The 25,361-nt window shown below is 39.0% G+C and overlaps 2 protein-coding genes across 3 annotated transcripts in view; one reads left to right on the top strand and one right to left on the bottom strand.

Moving 5' to 3' along the window:
* Nucleotides 1-2,040: 2,040 nt before the first annotated feature.
* Nucleotides 2,041-25,051, bottom strand: DHFR (dihydrofolate reductase). 2 transcript variants are annotated; one of them, XM_045074387.1, is made up of 7 exons: nucleotides 24,828-25,051; nucleotides 24,428-24,477; nucleotides 21,922-22,027; nucleotides 15,479-15,605; nucleotides 12,242-12,357; nucleotides 4,682-4,767; nucleotides 2,041-2,132 (listed from the first exon to the last, which is right to left on the bottom strand). In XM_045074387.1, the coding sequence occupies exons 1-6, from the start codon at nucleotides 24,911-24,913 to the stop codon at nucleotides 4,689-4,691; spliced, it is 564 nt and encodes a 187-aa protein (XP_044930322.1). In that variant the 5' UTR covers nucleotides 24,914-25,051; the 3' UTR covers nucleotides 2,041-2,132; nucleotides 4,682-4,688. The 2 variants fall into 2 exon arrangements, with proteins under 2 accessions (XP_044930322.1, XP_044930323.1); XM_045074388.1 differs by lacking the exon at nucleotides 24,428-24,477 and having other exon boundaries at nucleotides 2,041-4,767.
* The window catches only part of MSH3 (mutS homolog 3), a 180,670-nt gene continuing 180,358 nt past the window's right edge, over nucleotides 25,050-25,361 (top strand). The window contains 1 exon segment of the mRNA XM_045074386.1: nucleotides 25,050-25,361. Coding sequence (XP_044930321.1) covers nucleotides 25,155-25,361 — 207 coding nt within the window. The 5' untranslated portion in view covers nucleotides 25,050-25,154.

Genomic DNA, 25,361 nt, shown 5'->3' with positions numbered 1-25,361 from the left:
TGTGTACAACATAGTGATTCAAGTCTGTACATTATGCTGGGCTCACAAGTGTAGCTACCCTGTCACCATACAAACCTATTACAATGTCATTGACTGTTCCCTACTCTGTATCTTTTATTCCCATGGCTTGTGTATGACATGTAGGGAGTAGAAATTTTAGATAACAAGTCTGAAAAGGTGGATCAATGCCATCTGTAGAGGGTCCTAAAGGCCAAGGTGGAGTTTGGTCTTAGCTGGGTCAGCATGAGGAGGAGAGAACGGCATAGTCAGCGGCGTAGTTCAGAGAGATTGTCTTGGTGGCCATGGTTATGATAGTTTATTTGGGAGGGAGGTCAGAGATGAAAAAACCACCAATTTATGGTACCCCAGCAATCCAAGTGAGAGAAAATAAAGACCTAAACTGGATGTGGTTATGAGAAGGAGAGAACAGGAGCACCACCTGGGTGGCTCAGGTGGTTAAAAGTCTGGTTTTGGGGGTGCCTGGGTGGCTCAGTGGGTTAAGCCGCTGCCTTCGGCTCAGGTCATGATCTCAGGGTCCTGGGATCGAGTCCCACATCGGGCTCTCTGCTCAGCAGGGAGCCTGCTTCCTCCTCTCTCTCTGCCTGCCTCTCTGCCTACTTGTGATCTCTGTCTGTCAAATAAATAAATAAAATCTTTAAAAAAAAAAAAAGTCTGGTTTTGGTTTCACCTCAGGTCGTGATCTGAGGGTCATAAGATGGAGCATCCAGTCTGGCTCCGCGCTCAGCTCAGAGTTTGCTGGGGATTCTCTCTTCTACTTCTGCCACTCCTGCTAGTGCTCTCTCCAATAAATCACTCTTTAAAAACACACACACACACACGGAAGAAAAGAGAAGACAAGAGATTGAGAGGTGCCTCAAACAAGAAGCAGGTGTTTAGCACTTGATGGACCTGATGACACTTTTCCTTCTTTGTTAAGACCCTGTCCTGGGTTTTGGAATCCAGAGATGAAGTTTCTTCACGACTTTTCCTCTGCCTGGAGCATGTATCTGCCTCCCCACTGACTCTCAGTACCCACCACCTCCCTAGATCCTTCAATACGAAGCTCAAATCCCTTTAAGAGCCCACATATTCATCAAGAGAATGGAAAAACAAATGGTAATGCGGCTCTACAATGGAAGGCCTGTCAGTTATGAAAAAGAACAAACCTGTGACGCATGTTGACTTGGGGGACTCTCAATTAAATGATGCTGAGCGAAATGAGCCAGACCCAAGCACACACCCTAAGCTTCCATTCATAGGAAGTTCAGAAACAGGCAGAAGTAATCTACAATGAAGAAAAAAACCCAGAGTAACACACTTGCTTTTGGGGGCGGGGGACTGACTGTCGAGGGGTATAAAGGAGTTTCCTGGGGTGACGGACAGAGGTTTAGGTCACATAGGCACATGGGTTTATTAAAATCTGTACAATGCTACACTTCAGATCTGCATTTCCACGTATAAATTTTATAACCCCCCATGTAAACAAAGATTGTACGGTCACTGACAATGTGCAAGCTGCTGGCCGGCCGGCTAAGTATGTGGAAAAGCAGAGATAGGAGTGTTAATAATGATAGACTCTAGGTGATGGATAAATGGGTGCTTAATGTCTATTTCTCTCAACTTCTCTGTGTGCTTGAAAGAGTTCGTCATAAAACGCTATGGGGAAACTTCTGAGCTTAGGATTTGATAATTCACCTATCAAAGAGGACTGGCAATCAAAAACCACCCTGCAGACAAAATGTTGGCCATTTGTAGGGTGCTATGACCAGGGGCTGGAAAAAGGCAGTCTCATGCAGGATGCCTTCCCAAATGATTTTGGCTGTTTAGGTGCTGTAGAAATCTTCTTTGCACTTTTTCCTGAGTTTCAGCATCACTAAATCTTCTCCTTCTTGCAGACTAACCCTCTATTCCCTCACGGTTTGTGTGTCCTATTGCCCTGGCGACAAAGAAGTACAGACCACCTAAAATGTGTTATCCAATAGTAAATTTCACATCTAGTTTGATTACTGACTGCAAAGTTATTTGAAATACCACACAAACTGATTTGTTCTCTTTTTTATTCCAAGAATAAAGAGATTCAACAGAAATGTCAGTGTATGGACAGAAAAACTTCCTGGTCCATCTGAGGTCTCCTGGGGAACAGAAATGTCAGGAGCAAATAATTAGAAATGGCCAGCAGTACAATCTCACTTTGCCACAGAAATAGCACAATCACACAGACTGTAGGTCTTTTTTCCTCTGTGTTTAGCCAGAGGCTCTATCCCTTTTGTGAGCAATACTTTTTCATTAGAATCTCTAATTTCATCCTCAGACTCATTTAATTATATATTTCTTTTTTGTCCCAACTGGAAAATCCTTGATCACAAGTTTCAGTCTTTCAGAAATCATTTTTCTGAATGTTTTTCAGTGGCTGGCTGGCCAACTTTTCCCTCACAAAGTCATGGTGCCTAATTAGGTCATTTCCTGTACAGTTTTTAGTTTACTACCTATAAAAAAAGCATCTTGTTAAAGGACATCTGTTCTTGCATTTGTTTACTATGTACCTTTTTGAGTCGCTAACATTACTTTCATATGTATTTTTATTACATATTTAATTAAGTGAAAATCTTTACTTCTTAAAATAGATCAGCAACGCACAGGTCTAATCTTTACAATTTTACTTTCTCCCATCCCATACATGTTGACTTACAATTCACTCATTTTTCTATTTTGCTTTACTTAGATGCCTTAGTATAGGAAATAACAGTTCAGGTTTTTTCTTCCTCAGAGGGCAGAAGCACTCTATAACCTGGTGATTTACATTGTTGGGTAGTTTTCAGAATCATATGGGGTGCTGGTTTACGCTACAGATTCTTCTTCTTCTTCTTTTTTTTTTTTTAGTGGAGTGGGAGGGGCAGAAGGAGAGCGAAAGAGAGAATTTTAAGCAGGCTCTATGTTGAGTGGAGCCAGACCTGGGGCTTGATCTCAGGATCCTGAGATCATGACCTGTGCCGAAATTAGGAGTCCGATGCTCAACTGACTGAGCCACTCAGGTGCCCCTGTACTGCAGATTCTGGGACCCATTCCTCATACAGGTATAATGGGGATGACATTTCGAGAAACACTGTCTGTTAGGACGTGGGTTATGTTACATAATTTCAACCTCACAGCAACAAAATGGGCTAACCTAAATATTTAAAACACATGTGTATGTGATACCATTTACATTTTGGTCTCAAATTATCATCACTTTACAGTGCTGTTTCATAAATCAACCTGGAAAAAGTAAGACTTGATTTTTTGTCTTGAAAGATGAACAAACCAGAGACAGCCTGGTGGTTTCCTAGCAATCAGTCTTTGGAATGTTGTGTGACCCTTGAAAATAAATGGCTCAATTATTAAGTGACTGTGCATGAAAACAAACACATAGTGCTTCCAAAAAAAAATCTAATCACAATAGGCAGACCTAATGCGTCAAATAACACACCCAACTCTGATACTCTCGACAGTTTACAGCACATATTTTCCAATGCATACTACATACACTTATTAAAAATTTTAGGTACTATACACAATGTGCTTCTTTTATTTAGTAGTCTTTGGCATTTTCCTGTTAGTACCTCATTGCTTTTAACTGCTACAGACAATATTAAATTTTGTAGCCATACTGGTTAGTTACTTCTTTCTTGTCATTTGGGCTATTTCCAAGTTTTAAAAAAGTGGTGCAACAAATATTCTTGGGTCCATCTCTTTATTCAGGATTAACTTCTAGAAGTGGAAGCTCTGGGCCCAAACGCAGAATATTTTGAATTTTAATTGATATTGCTACTTAAACTCTAAAAGGTTGGATTAATTTACAAGGCATAAAATGCTATTTCTTTGGATACATAACAATCCACATCTTTGCTAACATGACAGGTAAAATGTGTTTTAATTTTCATTTTTTAATTCAGTGAAGTTTAATTTAGTTTCCATCTTTGTAATTTTGGTTTCTAGCTTTATCCATTTTCAATTCATTAACCTTTTAAATTTCTAGTTCTAGCCGTGTACTTGTTACTAAATCTCTTTTTATATAGGCCAGCTTCTTCTAACATTGTAACATGCCAGGGAATCTCACTGAAGATTGCAGAGTTTTTAGAGGTCTCAGACCTTCTCTTTTAACCTTTAGAAAGGTAGTATCCTACCTGCCTCTTTACTATGCCTATGGAATATACTAGAGTTCTCACCTTACAGATTCTCTGAATGAACAGAACTTTTTTTCAGAAGTGTCATATGCATAGAGAATTCAAAGTTCCTATTTTGATCTAATTTTCTTTTAATATCTGAGTTCTAGCTCTTCTATTTATAATCCATTTCTGACCTTTGGACAATCTGTCTAGTCCTATCTTTCTAAGTCCTGGTTTCAATGTATGCTATCAGGGGATTGTCTCACTTAGGCTCTTGGTAGATATGCTACCCTAGGAAGGTGCTGTTGATGGGCAACATACAGTTATAGCCAGAAATGTTTCACAAATGGTATCTGATATGGTCTAGTTAAGATTAGTCTTAACTATAGCCCAAGTAAGATTAATAAAATTTCATTGCTTAGAGGTAATTATCCACTGACCTAAAGTCAACAAAAGTCTTTTTTTTCTAATATTAAAATCTATAATAGTTTGGAGAGGAGGGGGAAACAACTAACTTGAAATAAACCAGAAAACACCTTCACATTAATCGTTCTTCTCATATACTTCAAATTTGTACTTAATGCCTTTTTCCTCCTGGACATCAGAAAGAACTCCTGGGTATCTGTAAAAGAAAAACATGCATAATAATGTGTCAATTAAAAAGCTTCCTTGTGGGGTGCCTGGGTGGCTCAGTGGGTTAAGCCTCTGTCTTAGCCTCAGGTCATGATCTCAGGGTCCTGGGATCAGGCCCCACAACGGGCTCCCTGCTTGGTGGGAAGCCTGCTTCTGCCTCTCTCTCTGCCTGCCTCTCTGCCTACTTGTGATCTCTCTCTGTCAAATAAATAAAATCTTTAAAAAAAAATAAAAATAAAAATAAAAAGATTCCCTGACTCTCGGCCAAGAGGCATAAATAGTGCATAAGGTAAATAAAAGTTTTCCTTTCCTTTTTTTCTTCACAATGGTAAGCCACTGTGAAACTGGGTATTATGCAAGTACACTACATATAGGAATGGAAAGAAAAACTTTCAAACTATATAGAAAGTTAGAAAACAAAAAGGGCAATTTCTCCTTTCTTCTGACCCCTAATTCTTTTGTCCAAAAACTAACCACTGTCAGCAGTTTCTCTTTTCTTTCCACTACCAATCAGCCAGTATGAAATTATGAAATTGCTTAATAACATTTTGCAAATCTCACACCTAGTATCAAATTTCTCATCTGAGCAAAGGAAAAACAAAATACAACCATCAGCCGCTTAGAGCAGAACTGAAGTTCTGAGTCCTTCCTGCCGCTCAATGCCCAGTTTCCCAGTGTATGGCTTACTGCAGTTCTTTTCCTGGCATCACTCTTTATGTGGTATTTTCTAACTCTCAGTAAGCTCTGTGTTCCCTCCACTTTCCAATTCAAAACCCAGGCCCTCCTTTGGGTGAACACCAAGAAGTGGAACTGCTGGATCTTAGGCAGTTCTCTTTTTTAATTTTTGAGGAACTTCTGTACTGTTTTCCACAGTGGCTCCACCATTTTACATTCCCACCAACATGTATAACCGAGTTTCAATTTCTCTACCTCCTCACCAACACTTGTTATCTCTTGGGGGCTTTTTTGATAAGCAATCATGATCTCAAAGAGATATACGCCCTCCCATGTTCCTGGCAGCCTAATTCACAATAGCTACTTAAATGCCCATCAACAGATGAATAAAGAAAATGTGCTGTATACATACAATAGAATATTATTCTTCCTCAAAAAAGAAGGAAATCCTGCCATATGCAGCAACATGATGAGCCTGGAGGACACTGGGCTACATGAAATAAGCTAGTCACAGAAGGACAAATACTGCAGTATCTACAATGGTGAAACTAATAAGAACAGAGAGTAGAATGGTGGTTGACAAGGCTGGGGGGAAGGGAAGACAGAACTGCTGTTCAAAGGGAAGAAAGCTTGTTGTGCAAGATGATTAAGTTCTAGAGATGCGCTGTGCAACAGTGTGCCTACAGTTAACAATACTGTATTGTATAATTAAAATTTTATTGAGAGTGGGTTTCATGTTTATTCTTACCACAATAAATTTTTTTCCCCACACTGAAAAATAACCACCACGGGCAAAGAAAACCAAAACCCTGGTTCTCCATTTGAAGGCTGTACTGACCACTCCCATCTCCAACCCAAATCTTGTACTTCATCAGTATTTGTGGGCTACACCCCCCCCCCCATATGCTCCAGGTGGTGAGGAGGAACACTTTTTTACTCAGATTCGTGTCTCACTTTGGTTCTACTGTGTGATACTTAGTTATGAACACAGTCTTCGTCTTTAGGAATAATTTAGCACTGAGTTCATGATTTTTTCTTTTTTTTTTTTTTTTGAGTTCATGATTTTACATTAAGTGCTCTACAAATGTTACCTTTTAATATTTTCATTTGGTTTCATCTCTATATTTTCTAAACTCAATGTAGCAAGGATAATACAGGAAAAAAATTAAATCTGTTTTGATATCCAGTACAATGCTGAGTAATAACAGGTATTGACTTTTTGTTGACTAATGAGAGGTGATGCCATGTGATAAAAAAATATAATTAGAGACATAAAGTAACAGCATAATGATGTATAAGGAGATGAAAAAGTTGTTTTTTCTTGAAAAACTTATATTTCCGAGGGAGAAGCTATGTTTCTATTACTAACCATTTTCTAAGCTGTTTCTGTTTCACTGTTTTATTTTTTTTTAATTTTCATCTTTTTAAAGATTTTATTGGTTTATTTGACAGGGAGAGATCACAAGTAGGCAGAGAGGCAGGCAGAGAGAGACAGAGGTGGAAGCAGGCTCCCCGCTGAGCAGAGAGCTCAATGTGGGGCTTGATCCCAGGACTCTGGGATCATGACCTGAGCCGAAGGCAGAAGCTTAACCCACTGAGCCACCCAGGCGCCCTGTTCCACTGTTGTAATGGCAATAAGCATTTTTCCTTAATTTTTAAAGAAATGATTTTATGAGGCCAATGTTTAACCATGACTTTAGTTTCTTTGGAATGAGTCAGCAAAAGCAACATTTACATTTTTGTCTGTGTGTAAAATTCTCAAGAGTATCAAGATTCTCAGTTAATAAAATAAAAGCAAAGCATCAAAATTATTTCTAAAATCATGAATAAGGGGCGCCTGTGTAGCTCAGTGGGTTAAGCCTCTGCTTTCAGCTCAGGTCATGATCTCAGGGTCCTGGCATTGAGCCCCGCATCCGGCTCTCCACCAGCGGGGAGCTTGCTTCTCCCCTCTCTCTGCCTGCCTCTCTGCCTATTTGTGATCTCTGTCAAATAAATAAATAAAATGTTAAAAAAAAAAACCATGAATAATAGTATCAGAAATACCATGTTATTGGCTGGCTATGGTCACTAGCTGCAGTATTAATGTTAATCTGCTCTGTGAAACTGAAATTCATTTCTATTTACCTTTAATTTTACTTTCTACAATATTCACATATACAGTCTATTTTAATAATGACCATAATTACCCCACCATCATATTTCCCAATGGCCTAGGAGTCACATATGAACTCTGAGTTTAAGCCTAACAGGATTTGGAAATACCTCCTATATGAACCACCCAGAAAGAAATCCAGCTCTAGAATCTTCAAGCAGTAAGGAATCCAATGAATATGAAAAGATATTAAGATCTGAAATGACAAAGTATCATGAGACTATTACAGAGATAATTTAATGTAAAGTCTAAGAGGTAAACAGAGTTTCTAAAGCAGTTATCCATAAGAAACAACTCACAACTAAAATAAAATGAAAGCTCTACAGCAAGCACAGGCTCAGGAGAAAGACAGACAAATAACATGAATAAGGATCCTGTTGACTTGTTAGGACGTCGTGGAAACAGAAGAGGAAACGTCAGCCAAAAACCCTTCTCGAGTTGTCCATTGATAAGGGACATCTGTACCAGCTCTGGAGCCAACTACTATTTCAAAGACCTCGTCTGGTCTTTATCCTCTTTGACTGAAAGGTTAATACAGAAGATTGTTAACTAAAAGGAAAACCTGTTTGGGGTTCATTAAGCAGAAAACTGCTGATAGAAAATATTTGGGCCTGCTGGTTTGGTTGAAGCCTTGTGTGAAATTGAGGCAGAAAGATTTCTTCCAGACAAGAAGAATGAGGGCAGAGCCTTAGAGGACAGGCTGGCATGGTGCTGTCATTAAAAAAAAAAAAAAAGAAAAAGGAAAAAATGAATTGCACAGACAATGACCCATGGGGGAAAAAGGCAGACACAAAGTCAAACCTTACTTTGTTAAGACTAATTTCTGCTTTGAGGTTTCTACCGCTTGTGGTTTCACCTAACTTCTAATTTTATTCTCTTTGCACTTTAGTCTTCTCATCTTTATTTCCTTTTACTAGTGCTTTTATTATCAGGAAGTATGGTGTTAATAAAAGATAACTGTGTTTGAACTGAAACTTACGGAACCACAAGAGGCCCACTAATAGGGATAATGGGTCTAAACGAAGTGTAGCTGTGGGGAAAGAAGAAGGGGAGAATGATCAGAGTTCATTTCTGGACAGTAGGGAGCAATTCTAAGTTCCTCAGTATATAGAGATTTGGAGAGAAAGCAGCTCAAGAATTGAGCAACATTACAAACTTCCAGGAACAAGGTATATTCCCTTTGTTTTCCTTTTTCTCTACTTCATCAAAGATTGACCTACTCCAGATTTACCCTTAGGGGATTCCTTCCACTTCACCATTAAGAGGCTATTATTATGTTGGTTCAGGCTTGAAGGTAAGATAACCATCAAATGATGCAATGAAAAAAGACTTTTCATTCTCTTTCATAGCCTTGTTTAGAATGTCCATTTTAGAGCAATTTCCTTGGATTTTGGCTTTGGCTAGCAATTTCCTATCTGAATCTACCCACAATTAAAATTTTCTAGGGGTGTCTGAGTGGCATCCAACTCTTGATTTTGGCTCAGGTCATGATCTCGGAGTCATAAGATGGAGCCCCATGCCAGGCTCAATGGTAAGCATGGACTTCACTTGGGATTCTCTCTCTCCTTCTTCTTCTGTCCGCCCCCCCCATCTTAAAAATGCTTCCTAAAACATTTCTTTTATTTTTTAGAGATTTTATCTATTTATTTGACAGAGAGAGAGAGAGAGATCACAAATAGGCAGAGGCAGGCAGAGAGGGAGGGGAAAGAGGCTCCCTGCTGAGCAGAGAGCCCAACACTGGCTGGATCCCATGGGATCATGACCTGAACCACCCAGGCGCCCCTTTCTAAAACATTTAAAGAAGAACCAATACCAATCCTTCACAAACTCTTCCAAAAAAATACAAGAGGAATGAAACCGTTTCCTAACATGTTCTGTGAGGCTGGTAATTCTTCTGACATCAAAACCAGGTGAAGACATTACAGAAAAAGAAAATTATAGACCAATATTCCATTATGAATATAAACGCAAAAATCCTTAACAAAATATTAGCAAACTGAATTCAGGAACATATAGAAAGGACTGTGTATTACTAAAAAATGGATTTATCCTGGAAATGTAGGAATAGTTTAATATGAAAATCAATGTAATACACCGTATTAATAACCTTGTAAAGACAAAGACCACATGATTATCTCAATAGACTCAGAAAAAGCATTTGACAAATCCAACACTTCCTCATGATAAAAGTATTCAATGAGGTAGAAATAGAACAAATCTTCCTCAATGAGATAAATGGCATGTATGACAAGTCCACAGGTAATATACTTAATGGTAAGACTGAATACCTTCCCTTAAGAGGAGGAACAAGACAAGGATGTCTTACTCTTGCCATTTCTGTTCATAACTGCACAGGAGGATCTAGCCAGAGCAAGTGGTAGGAAAGAGAAATTTTAAAAATGCAGATTAGGAAGAATAAAACTACCTCTATTTGTAAATGTATATCCTGCATACAGAAAATCCTAAGGAATTCACTAACATTAGAATAAATGAGTTCAGCAAGGTTGTAGGATACAAGATCAATAAACAAAAATCAATTTTATATCTATTACAATTGATTCTATCGGTTTTATTACCAATGAACAGTTTGAAAATAAAATGATGAAAAAGCTCCATTTATAGTAGTATCTAAATAAGGAGAAAGACGTCACACATTCATGGTTTAGAAAAATAAATACTGCTTAGATAGCAAAATTCTTTAAGGGAATCCCTGTAGTAACGGTTGCACAAATCTGAATATATTCAAACCACTGAACATATACTTTCAATGGGTGAATGGTGTGATGTGTGAATCATCACTCAGTAAAGATGTTAAATTCCTCATTTCTAAGGGCTGAGTGCCAGAATGGTAGTAAAATATTTTAAGTTATCAAGGATCCCAGAGTCGGTTCTGAAAAGAGGTCTGATGGAGAGCAACAGGATTTGGAAAGGTAAATTCACATAGTAATTTTTTCTTTTTGTTAGCAAAGATGGAATGAGGGACAGCAGAGATCAATATTCACGTAATATGAGAATCAGCAACCTAAGCAGTATAAGAGAAACATATAAGATGTGACAAAAAAATTTAGCTGATTTCATAAATATATACAAAATCACTAAGTGTGATTTTTCTATGTGGTCACCTTTGGAGACCAAGCAAAAGGCTGTACTTCAGCTGTTTAGAATACTTATAAAGCTCTTAAAATTTTCAGTTTTCTTTACAGCTAGTTAAAAGCCCAAGGAAATCAGTCACACACTTCATTAGATTCATGACTATTACCTATTACTCTATGGATGGTTACTTTAAAGCCTGGCCATCCATGTATTCAGACTTGACTCTGAATGTTCTTTTAGGAGGTATTTCCTAAAACAAACTCAAACTTAAATAATGACTGGATTCAACTGAGACTATTTGAAAGAATGTGTTAAAACCTAGTCTGCAAATATGGATACAATTAATCTTTTACTCTCCATAGCCAAGAGCTGAAAAGTGCTTTTTAAATTTTCTTTTATATACTGAAGTATGAAAGTGCTTTAAACTAAAATGCTAGGAGTCTTCAAAATCAGGCAGTTTCATGTTAAAATCACAACTCCATAGTAAAACAAGTGTAACCCCTTCTGTTGATTTCCACCACTGCTATCCAAATCCTTTACTCTTTTGCTTCAACTCTCATAGCCAACTGGTCTCCCAGATTCACTCTTGCTCCCTCCTGTCAGTTCTCCACAAACAGCTGGAACAGTATCACTCGCTCTCTATTCAAACCCTCTAAACCTGCATCTGGTCTGACCCCTTCTGGCCTCCTGCTTGCTTACAATGCTCACGGTGGCTTGCAGGGTTAGGGAGCACACCATAATTGTTCCTGCCCTCTGGTATCTACACTATTTCTGGTTTCTGGAATGCTCTTTTCTGCTCTTTGTATGGCTGGCTTCTTGCCATTTTAGATCGCAGCGTAGATACCACTCTTCAGAGAGGACTTCTCAGACAATACAGACACATACAGTATTTACCACATCACTGTATTTCAATTCAGACAATACAGTATTTACCACATCACTGTATTTCAATTCTCCATATAGCAACTTTCTTATGTTTCTCATTTGCTACCCTCTTCCTCTACTACAAAGAATCTAATCTTAGAGAGCAGGGATAGCATCTGTCTTGTAAGCACAGTTTCTCCAGTGCCTAAGAGAGCATCTGATCCTCAGCACAGATTTCGTGGAATGAACTAATGACTACTCTCTAGATTTCAGCAAGATGATTAGAACTTAAACATCCCCAAATTTGTTAAAGCAGATTTCCAAAAATTCCCAATGTATTTGTCTACAGAAAACATAACTACTCCAAATTCAATCTGAAGAGTATTACTCTTTCTATAATTCTTTTTTTTTTTTTTTAAAGATTTTATTTATTTATTTGACAGAGAGAGATTACAGGTAGGTAGAGAGGCTGGCAGAGAGAGAAAGAGAGAGAGAGAGAGAAGCAGGCTCCCCGCCGAGCAGAGAGCCCGATGTGGGACTCGATCCCAGGACCCCGAGATCATGACCTGAGCCGAAGGCAGCGGCTTAAACCACTGAGCCACCCAGGCGCCCCTCTTTCTATAATTCTTAAGCAGGAAATCCAAAAGTGCTTTAGACAAATTAATAACATTTTACTTACTCTGGCAGAAGTTTATATTTCTCCAAATCAATTTCTGGAAAAAATGTGTCACTTTCAAATTCCTGCATAATCCTTGTCACAAATAGTCTAAGATGGCCTGGTTTGTTCATGGCTTCCTTTGGGGGGGGGAAAAAAAAGGCATTAATTTCCTAATTTATCTGTCAAAAGAAATAGAAACTCTAAGATTTCTGTTTGTTTTAATTATACAGTCAATTTTGTACTAGGTATTAGAGACATGCTACATAACTGTTACCTCCAAAGCATGCTATTTAAATATCCCATTCTTTATTTTGGGGTCCTGAAAAGTACGTCTTAGTTATTTTGAGAATTATTGATAATTATCAATAATTATGACAGTGAGTTTAAATATATTCTGGCCTCTAGTTTGCTGACATGAACTCTTTTTTTTTCATTTAAGCATTCAGTATTATCTTTTTTCTTTGGTAGTTGTTTAAGAATTAAGAACTATAAATTATTTAGTTATTCTCCATAGAAAAATTTGCATATATATGGACAAAATAGTATAATTTCAAGAGCCTTTGATTACTGAAAACCCCAAGGGCATACTTAGTACATTTACACAGAACTTAATAATGCTTCCATTTCTTATGAGATAGTAATAATGCTAGTAGGTAATTTACTTTCTTAGCCCCTTGTTGCTAATGACTGTATTTGGCCTTATATTGTTAATGGCTTTTCTAACTACTGCCTATGGTACTGTTGATAGTTTCTACAGAAAAAAACGGCTCCGTGCTCAGCGGGAAGCCTGAATCTCCCTCTCCCACTCCCCCTGCTTCTGTTCCTTCTCTCACTGTGTCTTCCTCTATTAAATAAATAAATAAAACTTAAAAACAAAACAAAACAAAACTGCCCTCAAACAAGTATCTTAAAACTCTAATAAAAAGTCAAGAGTCCTAACTGCATCTCCAAGAAAGCAATAACCCTTGATTTTCAAATAGCTTGTAGACGGGGAAAAAAAATAACAGGTAATTCAAGTGTGTTAGCCTTGAAATTCCAAATAAGGGCATATAACCAATATTACTTTTTATTTTTGGCTTTTTACTACAGCATATATTAAATCATAAATTCCCTTGCCCCAGTCAAACAATTCTACCAATTCTTACTGTATCAAATTAGAGAAACTGAATGGGACCAACTACAGAAGGATTTTAAGGTCTGTATCCAAGTAAATGCTATATGGTAAAGGTTTTCTATAAAGGGTCAGATGCTAAATATTTTAGGCTTTGTGGACTGTATGGTTTCTTTCTTATCTTTGTGGGCAAGAGCAGCCATAGATAATACTAAACCAATGGGCATCGCTGTGTTACAGTGAAACTTTGTTTACAAAAACAGGCTGGCCCCAGGGAAGATAAGCCTAAATGTTCTACAAACTATTGTGATGTGAGGCAGGTGGAAAAAGCAAAATTATCAGCTAGAGGTTCTACTTCCTTACGACTTATATAGATATAGATATACCAAGTTATATAATTATATTTAATTCTGAATATTTATAAAGAATGTATTTTGAAGTCAATATGGTATTAATTTATTCAAAAGGAATATTGAACAAAATAAAAAAACGACTTGTTTTTCTTAGAAATTCATCCTTGGTTGCAAGATCAAAGGAAAATGTCCAGTTCCTCATAATACAAATAAAGCAAACCAAAGGTTGTAGAAACAGGTCTGGGATCCTGGCATCTCTGGGGATGCCTGGGTGGCTCAGTTGGTTAAGCGGCTGCCTTTGGCTCAGTCATGATCCCAGCATCCTGGGATTGAGTCCCACATCAGGCTCCTTGCTTGGCAGGGAGCCTGCTTTTCCCTCTGCCTCTAGCCCGCCGCTCTGTCTGCCTGTGCTTGTGTTCTCTCTCTAACAAATAAATAAAATCTTTAAGAAAAAAAAAAAAAATCTTTGGGTATATATGTCACCACAAGCCACCAAAGTTTTTTTTTCCTTCCCACAAAATATTAATCTCTCATTAGTGTTTTAAGAGTCAAAAAATTCTATTTAATATTCTCAAAAATTTTGAAAGCTGAAAGTCATTTGGTATCAAGAATAAGGAATATTTTGGGATACCTGGTTGGCTCTGTCTGTGGAGTGTGTGACTCTTGATCTTGCAGTTGTGGGTTTGAACCCCACATTGGGTACAGGGATTACTTAAAAATAAAATCTTACAAAAAAAAAAAAAAAGCTTTGGGTCAGAGTCTCCGTCTTCCAGTAATTTACCAAAATGACTAGAATCAAGGCAAAGAGGAGAGGTATCTGCCTTATGTTCTCTTGGCCTTTTAGAAAACATGGAGTTGTTCCTGTGACCACATACATGGGCATCTACAAGAAAGGTGATATTGTGGACATCAAGGGAAAGGGCACTGTTCAAACAGGAACACTCCACGAATGCTGACATGGCAAAGCTAGAAGAGTCTACAGCAAAGCTAGAAGAGTCTACAAGGGTACAGCATTCCGTTGGCACTGTTGAAAACAACTGAAGGACAAGATTCTTGCCAAGAGAATTAATGTGCATATTCATCATATTTAGCCCTCAAGAGCTGAGATAACTTCCTGAAGTGTGTGAAAGAAAATGGTCAGGAAAAGAAGGAAGCATAGAGAAAGGTACTTGGGTTCAAGTACAGCCTGCTGTGCCCAGGGAAGGAGGCTGAGATGCTGGAACCCATTCCCTATGAATTCATGGCATGAGTGTACAAAAAAAAAGTGCAGACTATTTTCTCTTTTACCTGTTTTTCCTTGTATTATGAAATCATATAGTATTTTTCCCATGTTCTCATATTATATAAAAATTGTTAAGGGAAAGTTTTCTGCTTTTCACAAATTCATATACATCTAGTCAGTATACAGCAACTGAGAGCCCCATCCCTTGATCAGTGAGAACATATATATCCTTGGAAAAAAGGGAAATAATTCCGTATATCAAGGCACATCCAGAGAGCAGAAAACAGTGCGATGCAAGTATGATTCTAAGGGAAGGATTTGGAATGTTTTTAAATTAGAAACATCAACTATTTTGAATTGAAAATAAACTCCAACAGGCTTAAAAACTCACTTTTATATTTTTATTTAGTTTTCATGATAGTATCTAAAATGAATAATTCAAATTGACAATATGTCTAGCTAACAGTGGGAATAATATGCTTCCTTTGCTCATGGCTTAATTTTTTTAAAGTTCAGATGGCAGGGGAGCTGAAAGAAAGTGGGGTAGAACATTTCTTTATAATTTTACCTACCTTATAAACAGAACTGCCTCCCACTATCCAAACCATGTCCACTTTATTTGCTAATTCTGGTTGCTCAATAAGTTTTAAGGCATCATCCAAACTTTTGGCAAGAAAATGAGCTCCCTGTGGAGGTTCCCTGTGGTTAAAAAAAGAATTAGAAATAATTTCTATAAAACCTAATGATATTAAGCAATTAATTATAAAACCCAAATCATCATAAATATGAATCCTTTAAAGAAACCACATTTGTGTATGTATGGTTCACAATGAATCAAGGGAGGTCTGTAATTCCCTTTAAAAATGTTGAAACATGTAGAATTTGGCTTCCATTGTAATTAGAGAACAGAAATTACAATTCAATGTCAAGTTCTCAGACTGATGCTTTAAAAAATTATATAACTGCCTTTGAACTTGTAGTTATAACAATGATTAATCAAGATCTGATGGAGACATTCATTCTTTTGGCTGCCTCCTCCCTCACCTTCTTGACAGACATTTTACTTATTTTACTGTCATCTCTAAAGGAGTTAAGAGCACAAAGAGTATATTTTCACTAAAAGCTGGAAAAGATATGGAGCCTGTGTGAGGTTAAATGAGCCAAGAGATTCTCTAAGATGTCAGGGCAGCTGCAGCAACTAGGTTGGATGAGGCTAGGGGAAGAACTGAGTAAGAAACAGATTTGAACTTGGAGAGAAGATAGTCTAGTTAAAGTCTAGAATGCCTGAAATAGAGTTAAGGTGGTGTTAATATTTGAGGATGCTAAAATCAGGAATGATGATAGGAGTCGGGGTAGAATGGAAAATGCTGACTTAGGAACTGACATATGAGAAGAACTGGAAGGGGCATCCTAGAAGTTGGTGGGTTATAGCAAAATAATTTAGAAGGTGGTATAAATAGTTGGTGTGGACTTTAAATTAACGGGGTACACATTTTGTATAGATTGTGGAACAATGGCTTGAAACGGTGCAAGGGCTTCAGGTGAAGACTACTTCTTTGCCCTTTCCTAGTGAGTCTGGAAAAGGAAAACAAAGGATTTGTTTCAGATTTTAGTTATCATAGAGACATAGAGGAAATGATTCTGCAAAATGTTGCTACTTAGCAGTTTAGGAATAAGTTTCACAGAAAACCCTTGATCCAAGACGGGTAGAAAAAAATTAGCAAGAAGTTGAGCTAATGTTTGAGTTCATTAGCCCACTGTATTCATTCTGTGAAAGCACAAATCCTAGAAACTACCAAAGTAAACAGAATATAGCAAGCACTCAATATTGTGACTTATTTCATTGCTAAATTTCCTTCCTATATTTATCCTAAGCTAACAGAGACTGTATTCCCTGACAAGAGATAATTGGTATGTGGTTGTATGCAGTCAAGGAACAAGAGGATATGCTCGATATCTTGTTACAAACTTAAGAGTGAATTCTCTCAGAGGGTTGGGATGAAGATTAAAAGAAAGGTAATGTACATTATAGGCACTCTAATGATATTTCCATCCTGCTTTTTTTTTTTTTTTAAGATTCTATTTATTTATTTGATAGAGAGAGAGAGAAAGAACAAGCAGAGGGAGGGACAAAGGGAGAGGGAGAAGCAGATTTCCCTGATGAGCAGGGAGCCCAATGCTGGGCTTGATCCCAGGAATCTGGGATCATGACCTGAGTCGAAGGCAGATACTTAACCAACTGCGTCACCCAGGTGCCTCTCCATCCTTCTCTTTAAAGGCCCTATTCAAAAGAGGCTGCTTTTTACCTGATGGATAGTTATAGTAGAAAGAAAATATCTAACATTTATGCAGTGCCCCCTTGTTCTCCCATATAGTGGGATGAGGCAGTGCTTTACGTGCATCATACCACTTAATGTGAACAGCAGTCCTTTGTAAGTACTTTTATTCCTGTTTATAGAGGATACTGAGGCTGAGACATTAAGAAACCAGTGGTTAGAGAGCTAGGAAATGGTGGACCTGGGATTTGAACTCCAGCAGCCTGATGCTGGAGTCTTGAGCTGCAACTTCCCACACAGACAAGATTCTCAGCTGATGGTCACACACTACAAAGGTATCCTATTCTAGAACCCTCAGACCTCAGGATAGTGTGGTCTAATTTAGGCAATCCCTAAGACCAGTGTCCTCTGGCCTCGAGCAGCCTCATTTGATTACCGCAGGGTACCATATAAACATTATCTTTTCCACTGTGCCTGATGTGAAAGAGGATGATGTGGCAGATGAAATTCTGCCTCAATTTCCCTAGAGACTGTTGGGAAAGCTTATTGCAAAACAAAAAACCCTAGGCTAGAATCACATCATAACCAAAAATTAAAAAAAAAAAGTTCAATTTAAAGCCTTTCAAACTCAGTCTTTGAAATGGGATGTCCAACTATTGAAAATTGGTTCAAGTAGGTTCTATCCTCTTAATTGAATACTATGCAGCCACTACAAATATTTACAGAAATTAATCTTTCCATATATCAAATGGGGGGAAAAAGGCAGGTTAGAAAATAGGATGGTCCTAGATTTATAAATCACCAATGGTCATTTATTCTATGAAAATTTCTGAATCCCTGCTTTGCTAAGGGATATGCTAAATGCTGGGAATAGAGACAAAAAGAAAAAGAACAGCACTCCCTGTACCACTGGCAGGCAGAGAAATTGAAGGACACGCAATGGGGACGCATGGAGGATGCCAGAGGAGCAGAGGGGATGTATCTTCTGGGTGCAGCGATGAGGGAGAATACTCCTTGGAGAAAGATCCCTTAGCAGAGCATCTCAGAGAGAAAAACATGTTCAAAACACAAAAGCGATAGATGACCATAGATATGACTGAGGTTTGTACTGAAGTCACTAAAGTTATTTAACAAAAAGCTCCAAGAAAGTTCAAAGTAGAAGTAATCTGTGGTGAGGTTTAATATGGTAAAGGGTGGTGGGTGGCTCAGTGGGTTAAACCTCTGCCTTCGGCTCAGGTCATGATCTCAGGGTCCTGGGATCGACCCCCGAATCAGGCTCTCTGGTTGGCAGGGAGCCTGATTTCCCCTCTCTCTCTCTGCCTTCTTGTGATCCCTTTCTGTCAAATAAGTAAATAAAATCTTTAAAAATAATAATAATAAAGGGTGGGACAACACAGCAAGGGCTTGACGACATGAGAAAATGGAAGTCTAGAATAAAGTGGTGGGGGGAAGGGGAGGGTTCTGATTATGAACCTTAAAACTGAGGGAAAGAAGAACAAAGTTAGATGTTGGGATAAAAGTAAGAACACAAGCCTGTTCACTGTGTTTCCATTAATATTAATATTTTCTGTAAGATATAAAATAAGGTAATTTTGCTCAAATAGCAAAGGTTGAGAGTAGGAGCTGATATTGATAGGGTACTCTCTGTGTGCTAGAAATTTAATATACAAAATTTCAATTAACCCTCAAAATCACCCTAAGAAGTTCTCATTATTAATCCCATTTAGTAGATAAGGAAACTGGGTTTCGGCAAGGCTTAAAGTTAATAAAACTTGAAGCCACAAAATTAGTAGGTACCAGAGCAGACATTAGAAGACAGATTAAGTCTTTGCTATACTAAATGTGTGAGTGGTGGTGAGAAAAGACAGAAAGCTTTAATCACTGTGGATGATAATAGCGAGACCATAAAAATTATACTACTATGGAATGTCAGGTAACTTTTATGGGCTGGAGACAATTTACAACATCTTATATCATGGAAGGAATTTTGGATTTATCGAAGATGCTGTCAAAGTTACAGCATTATGGTAAAATTTACATAAATTTTTGGTTCCGAAGCCTTAAAAAAATACTTTATTGAGATATAAATCATATACCATACAATCTGCCCTTTTGTGTAGAACTTGGCAAATTTTTGGTGTAGTCACAGAGTTGTAAAACCATCACCACTACCTACTTTTATTTATTTATTTTTAATGATTTCATTTACTTATTTGACAGAGAGATCACAAGTAGGCAGAGAGGCAGGCAGAGAGAGAGGGGGAAGCAGACTCCTCACTGAGCAGGGAGCCCAATGTGGGGCCCGATCCCAGGACCCTGAGATCAGGATACCAGCCAAAGGCAGAGGCTTAACCCACTGAGCCGCCCAGGTGCTTCACCACTACCTACTTTTAGAACATTACTATCCCCCCAAAAAGAAAGCCTGTATCTGTTAGCATTCATTCCCCATGCCCACCCTCTCCAAGAAAACCAGTAATCTAGTTTGTCTATGAATCTGATTCTAGGAATTTCACATAGATGGAATTATGTGGCCTTTTTCTTCTGGCTTTTTTCACTCAGCATACTGTTTTCAAACATTATCCATGTTGTAGCATACATTGGTTCTTCTTTTATTGTGGAATAATATTCCATTCTATGGATATAAGCTACTTTGTTTATCCATTCATTAGCTGATGGACATCTGGGATGTTTCTATTTTGGCAATTATGTATGATGCTGCTATGAACATTTGACCTTGTGTGGTCATATGTTTTTATTTTTTCTTCATTTTGTAAACCAAGAAGTAGAACTGCTGGGTCATACAATAACTCTTAACTCTATGTTTAACATTTTGAGAAAATGTCAATCTGGGTCCCAAATGTGGCTACATAATATTTCTTTTAAAGCCACAACTTGATTGTCTAGATAGCTTTGGAAAAGCACTCTCTCCCTATACTTTAGGGAACTAGTTATCCAAAATAATTAGTATTTGGCACCAAATTCTGGGATTACCTTGAGGACTCAGTTTCATCTTACATTAGAGGGTGGTGATGAAAAATTGAGTATTTCCAAAAGACCGCATGAGCTAGTGATTACAAGAATAAATCTAGCACTGTCTGGCACACAGCAGGTGCTCAGGTTATGTGTATAACTGACCTTCAAGTAGGGAACCAGAAGGAAGGGCAAAAAATAAACTGTAAGACGTGTTCATAACTGATAACCTTTTTTCCTTGATAATAAAGACTTTTGAAATTTTCTGCCTCTAAAAAAAACCAGCAAAATATAGCAACAAATGTTATATATAAATACATAAGAAAACAACCAAACCCAATTACGTACACCACAGGTGGGGGTCATAAAGAAGAAATTAGACTCATCATTTGAGGAGATTTGCTGGCTCAACTGAGTATGTTCCCCACTGAGATTTCTTTAGCTCAAGCTAGCCATAAATAAACTTGACTAGTATTCAAGAATATGCTACTAAAGAGTCTCTGGGAATGGCAATATAGTCTGTGAATTTGAATTCTACCAAGCGATGAGATAACCAGAATATCCTAGCAACCAAAAGGAAGAGAACAGTACGAAGACTGCAGCAGATGGCAAGATGTACATCAACATATTCCTCATGATCCAGAGGTAACCAGTGCAAATATCCTGGTAGATCTTCTTTCACGTTTTTACCTATGCTATCCTAGAAAGGACTTGGTAGAAAATCTATATAAGCCTGATCCCCCTTAGCCAATGGTGTATAATGTCTTTTCCTTCCCATGATGTGATGGGTCTTTGAGGGGTTCACTTGGTTGGGCTATAGTCCTTGATTATTCAGACACTAATCTAGGTGTTGCTGTGAAGGCATATTATGGAAGTGATTAAAGTTGATAATTCGATAACTTCAGTATGGATGGGCAGAATTATATCAGTTTTAAGCCTTCAGAGCAAATCTGAGGCTTGAGGAAGAAATTCCATCTGCAGTCAGCAACTTCAGCCCTTGCTGTAAAGCTCCAGCATGCCCTTCCCTATGGCCGGCCCCACAATTTTGGACTTGTCTAGCTGGCACCCAAAAATGTATAAACTAATTCCTTGGAATGAAATCCCCCGGACATTTCCAAGCATCAATGCAATCATCACTGGATTAACACACCATCACTGGAGTAACTATGTACTCCAGTGTTAGACTGGAGGACAGGAAAATTCCTAGCACAGGCCAAGTGGAGACATTCCTTTCTCTCTAGGATCCTTAGGTTGACTTCAGTACTTTCAAATTTTTTACCTGTAGACACTGGGTAAGGAATACAAGTATAAAATGTTATTTGGGTGTTGTGGTAAACTAGGAATAGGACATAAGATTATGACTGATTTTTAGCCCATCCTAAAATTTCTATCTTATTATATTGAGGGCAGAGTCCAGAACAGGGATAAAACACTTAATCCTGGCAAATCCCAAAACATATGTGAAACTAGGAAAAAAGTTACTATTTATTTTATATAAATGATACTTGAGCCTACAGAGTAACAATTTAAGGAAACTGGCAAATCTGTTACCACATTTGAGATTTAATGTGACTTTTTACAGTGGTGAAATCAATCCCTTAAATAGCAGAGTGAGTTACTGTCATGTAACTGCTTATTCATTTTCTGCAAATTACCTTTATGATATTAGGCAGCTTGATCAATAAACTGTATTTACACTGTCATACACTGACCTCCACCCTAAGAAATGAAACATGATTTTTTTGTGGTGAATTTATTATAGCACTTACTTGAGGTCTCTGCTGAGAACTAAATTAATTCTATCCTTTAAAGGTCGATTCTTCTCAGGAATAGAGAACCATGTCTTTCTACCCATAATCACCAAGTTCTGTTTACCTAGAAAATCACATAAAAAGAATATTTGGGGAGTATATAGTTCCATATATTCATACACACACACAGATGATTGTCATAGTGACATCTAGTGGATTTGTACTGAAAATAAAAATTTAAAACAGGCTTACCAAAATGTACATTTATCACCCATTTCCTAAATATAGTAACTTTTTCCCCCTCTGGTATTATCCAATTCATATCCAATATTTACTCAACTGCAATCATGTATAATAGTGAAGAGCCAAGATTCTGGGGCAAAGTGCCCAAGTTCAGTGTATTCAGTCATCTACTGAACAAGTCATGTTAATCTTCTGTGTCTTACTTTCCTTATTTATAAAATGGAGATAACAGTAGTTCCTACTTCTAGGGTTACTGTGGGGATTGAAGACTTGTTTAACTGTTTGATATGACAGTATTATTCATATTTGTATGCTTTGTAGGCATATTAATAGTCATACTTTTATTTTATTTTATTAAAGATTTACTTATTTATTTATTTGACAGATAGAGAGATCACAAGTAGGCAGAGAGGCAGGCAGAGAGAGAGGGGGACTCAGGCTCTCCCACTGAGCAGAGAGCCAGATGTGGGGCTCGATCCCAGGACCCTGAGATCATGACTCGAGTTGAAGGCAGTGGCTTAACCCACTGAGCCACGCAGGCACCCCTAACAATCATACTTTTAAAGATAAGTGCTTAATATTCCACTCAATTAAAAAGCTATAACACTTTTGGGACGCCTGGGTGGCTCAGTTGGTTGGACGACTGCCTTCGGCTCAGGTCATGATCCCGGAGTCCCGGGATCGAGTCCCGCATCGGGCTCCCAGCTCCATGGGGAGTCTGCTTCTTCCTCTGACCTTCTCCTCACTCATGCTGTCTCTCTCTCAAATGAATAAATAAAATCTTTAAAAAAAAAAAAAAAAGCTATAACACTTTCAATTGTGCTTCTTTCAAGTATAATGCTTTATGGAAACTTTATACACATAGCTTCCATTTTTGGTTTAATTACTTAGGAAAAAATCCTGGGAGTCAGATATCTGGATAAAGGAATATACACATTTCTATAATTCTTGATATATTCTGACAGGATAGCAAAAGAAGTACATGTGTCTGTTTCAAAGAATTATCATTAGCATGATTTTATTTAAAAATACTAACAGTTATAAATACAAGTAGTAAGACTAAGTGTTTTTCTGTATTTGGAAAGTTCTTTCCTCCAAGAATTAAACCCCCAATTATTCACGGTGCCCCTTATGTGATTTGCACTGCATTTTCAAAGACAGAGCTCTAGGTACTAGTAAAGAGATACCAAGTATCAAAAATAACAGAGCCATTAGGTGAGGAATTCTGGTGAGAGAAATGGTACAGACCTGGCCTAACAATTAAGGTGGACATAAGTGAAGAGCATACAAAGACGTTGGGGGGAAAAAGAAGAAAGGAAAAGAAAAAAGAAAAAAAGCCAACATACCTTCAATACCCTTCCATCCACTCATCCAACAAGTACTGTATTTACTGAACACTAGCAAACAAGCCAGACATTGGATGCTCTTTCTATGACTAGATCATACTTCGGATTCTAGAGAGTGGTTCATATCAATTCCTTAAGCTTCAAACTCTTGCTATCTTGTCTCTACCACGGACCTAAGTCCCAGATCCACGAACCTGTATCTGTCCTGTTAAAGTTATGCTGCATGTGCTTCTGGCTCACTTACCATTTCCCTTTTATTCTGCTATTTCTTCTCCTGTGACCAAATACATGTCTCTTAGGTTTTAAACGAGTATCCCACCACCATATTCTTTTCCTTGGTTATCCTCTTCTCTCCAGCAGCTCAACTCATCTACTTGCCTGTATCTGCAATCCCCAAACTCAAAATTAGCATTATTAACAACTGCACACTGTTTCCACTCCTTTATTCTCCACTTCACCCAGGATTATTCAACTGTCATTAAATTTAGCATCTAAGAGTTCATCCTGGATCCCTCCTGCATCCCCTTCACCTTCCTTATCTCCATACTGAGTATCATGGAACTGTTTTTTGGACTTCTCTCCTCTTCACTGCCCTCCTTCAGACCCTATCATATCCTGCAGGGACTATGGCAAAGGTCTCCTCTGATTTCTTTTCCATGCTCTAATCTTCACTGAAACCTGCAGCTAGATGCTAATTCTGCCCAGTACCTCAACTGTACGCCTGCCCATATAAAATTTGAAAGAACTTTTTTTTGGGGGGGTGGGGGTGGGTGGGTGGTGGTATGACAAACCTTGGGAACTGCATACAAATGAGTGGTAAGGCAAAAAGTCCCAGATTAACACGGATAACTTTTCATTTAAGTAAAAATCTGCACTGGTAAGCTTACTCAGCAAGATGTTTCCCAAACCTCAATCTCCTAAAAATCCCACATTACCTTCTACTGAGGAGGTTGTGGTCATTCTTTGGAAAAACTTGAATTCGTTCCTACAAGTTAGACAAACAGCGTTACTCAGAATATTATCCCGCGGGCTCCAGCTCTAACGCGACCCACAGGCGCTGCGCTGGCGGGGAGGGGAGCGAGTGGAGTGGAGGGATCTCTAGGACAGGGACTTTGTTGTGAGGCAGGGAGCCGCGGGGGAACATGTCCTCGCCGGGCAGCAGGGGCAGACGGAAATCAATAACTTGGCCTCCCGGCTCCCGGTGGCGGAAGGAAGCCCAGGTCCAGCTCGCGTCCTCTCGGGTGCCAAGTCCGTCCCCCTCTTCCCGCCGCAAGTGTCTGCGCGACCCCGCGCTAGCTCTTCCAAACCCAATCGACCCCCCGGCCTAGCAGGTACCTGAGCGGGGGCCAGGGCAGGTCCCCGTTCTTGCCGATGCCCATGTTCTGGGAAACAGCGGCGATGCAGTTTAGCGTACGAACCATGACAGCAGCTGTAAACACTTCCTAGCTAGCTCGCCACGACGGGAGGCAACCGGCCGCGCTTGGCGCGAAATTGCGGCCACCCCGCCTCCTCGGTCCCATTTGTGCAGCCGAGACTCCGCCCCCCGCCCCGGCGCTCCGCAGGGTCGTGACGTGCTCGCGCCCGCAGACGCCGGGGACCTGCGGCCGCGGGCTCGCGCTCCTGGCTCGGCCCTGTCTAGGTGGTGTTGCTCTGTATCGTGCGATGTCGGGCCGGAAACCTGCCTTTGGCCGTGCCGCTACCACCGGCCCAGCCCCTGCAGGGCAAGCGGTTTTGAGCAGATTCTTCCGGTCTACGGGAAGCCTGAAGTCCTCCTCGTCCCCCACGGGTGCAGCCGACAAGGCCGACCCTGACTCTGACTCCGCAGCGCCCCTAGCGTCCACTTTCCCGCCTCACTTGCCGCCACACGTG

Source organism: Mustela putorius, unplaced genomic scaffold, assembly GCF_011764305.1.
Source record: "Mustela putorius furo isolate JIRA1106 unplaced genomic scaffold, ASM1176430v1.1 tig00537350_pilon_pilon_pilon, whole genome shotgun sequence".
Lineage (NCBI taxonomy): Eukaryota > Metazoa > Chordata > Mammalia > Carnivora > Mustelidae > Mustela > Mustela putorius.
The sequence above is the reverse complement of the archived record's forward strand: the minus strand, read 5'-3'. Positions and strand labels throughout refer to the sequence as shown.

Bases quoted from the DNA above. Each gene is read 5' to 3' on its own strand.
- DHFR (XM_045074387.1), bottom strand. From the start codon at position 24,913: ATGGTTCGTACGCTAAACTGCATCGCCGCTGTTTCCCAGAACATGGGC. The intron at 24,478-24,827 runs GTACCTGCTAGG...TCTAACTTGTAG, and splicing joins CTGCCCTGGCCCCCGCTCAG to GAACGAATTCAAGTTTTTCC. The intron at 15,606-21,921 runs GTAAGTGCTATA...TTTTAACCACAG, and splicing joins GTTCTCAGCAGAGACCTCAA to GGAACCTCCACAGGGAGCTC.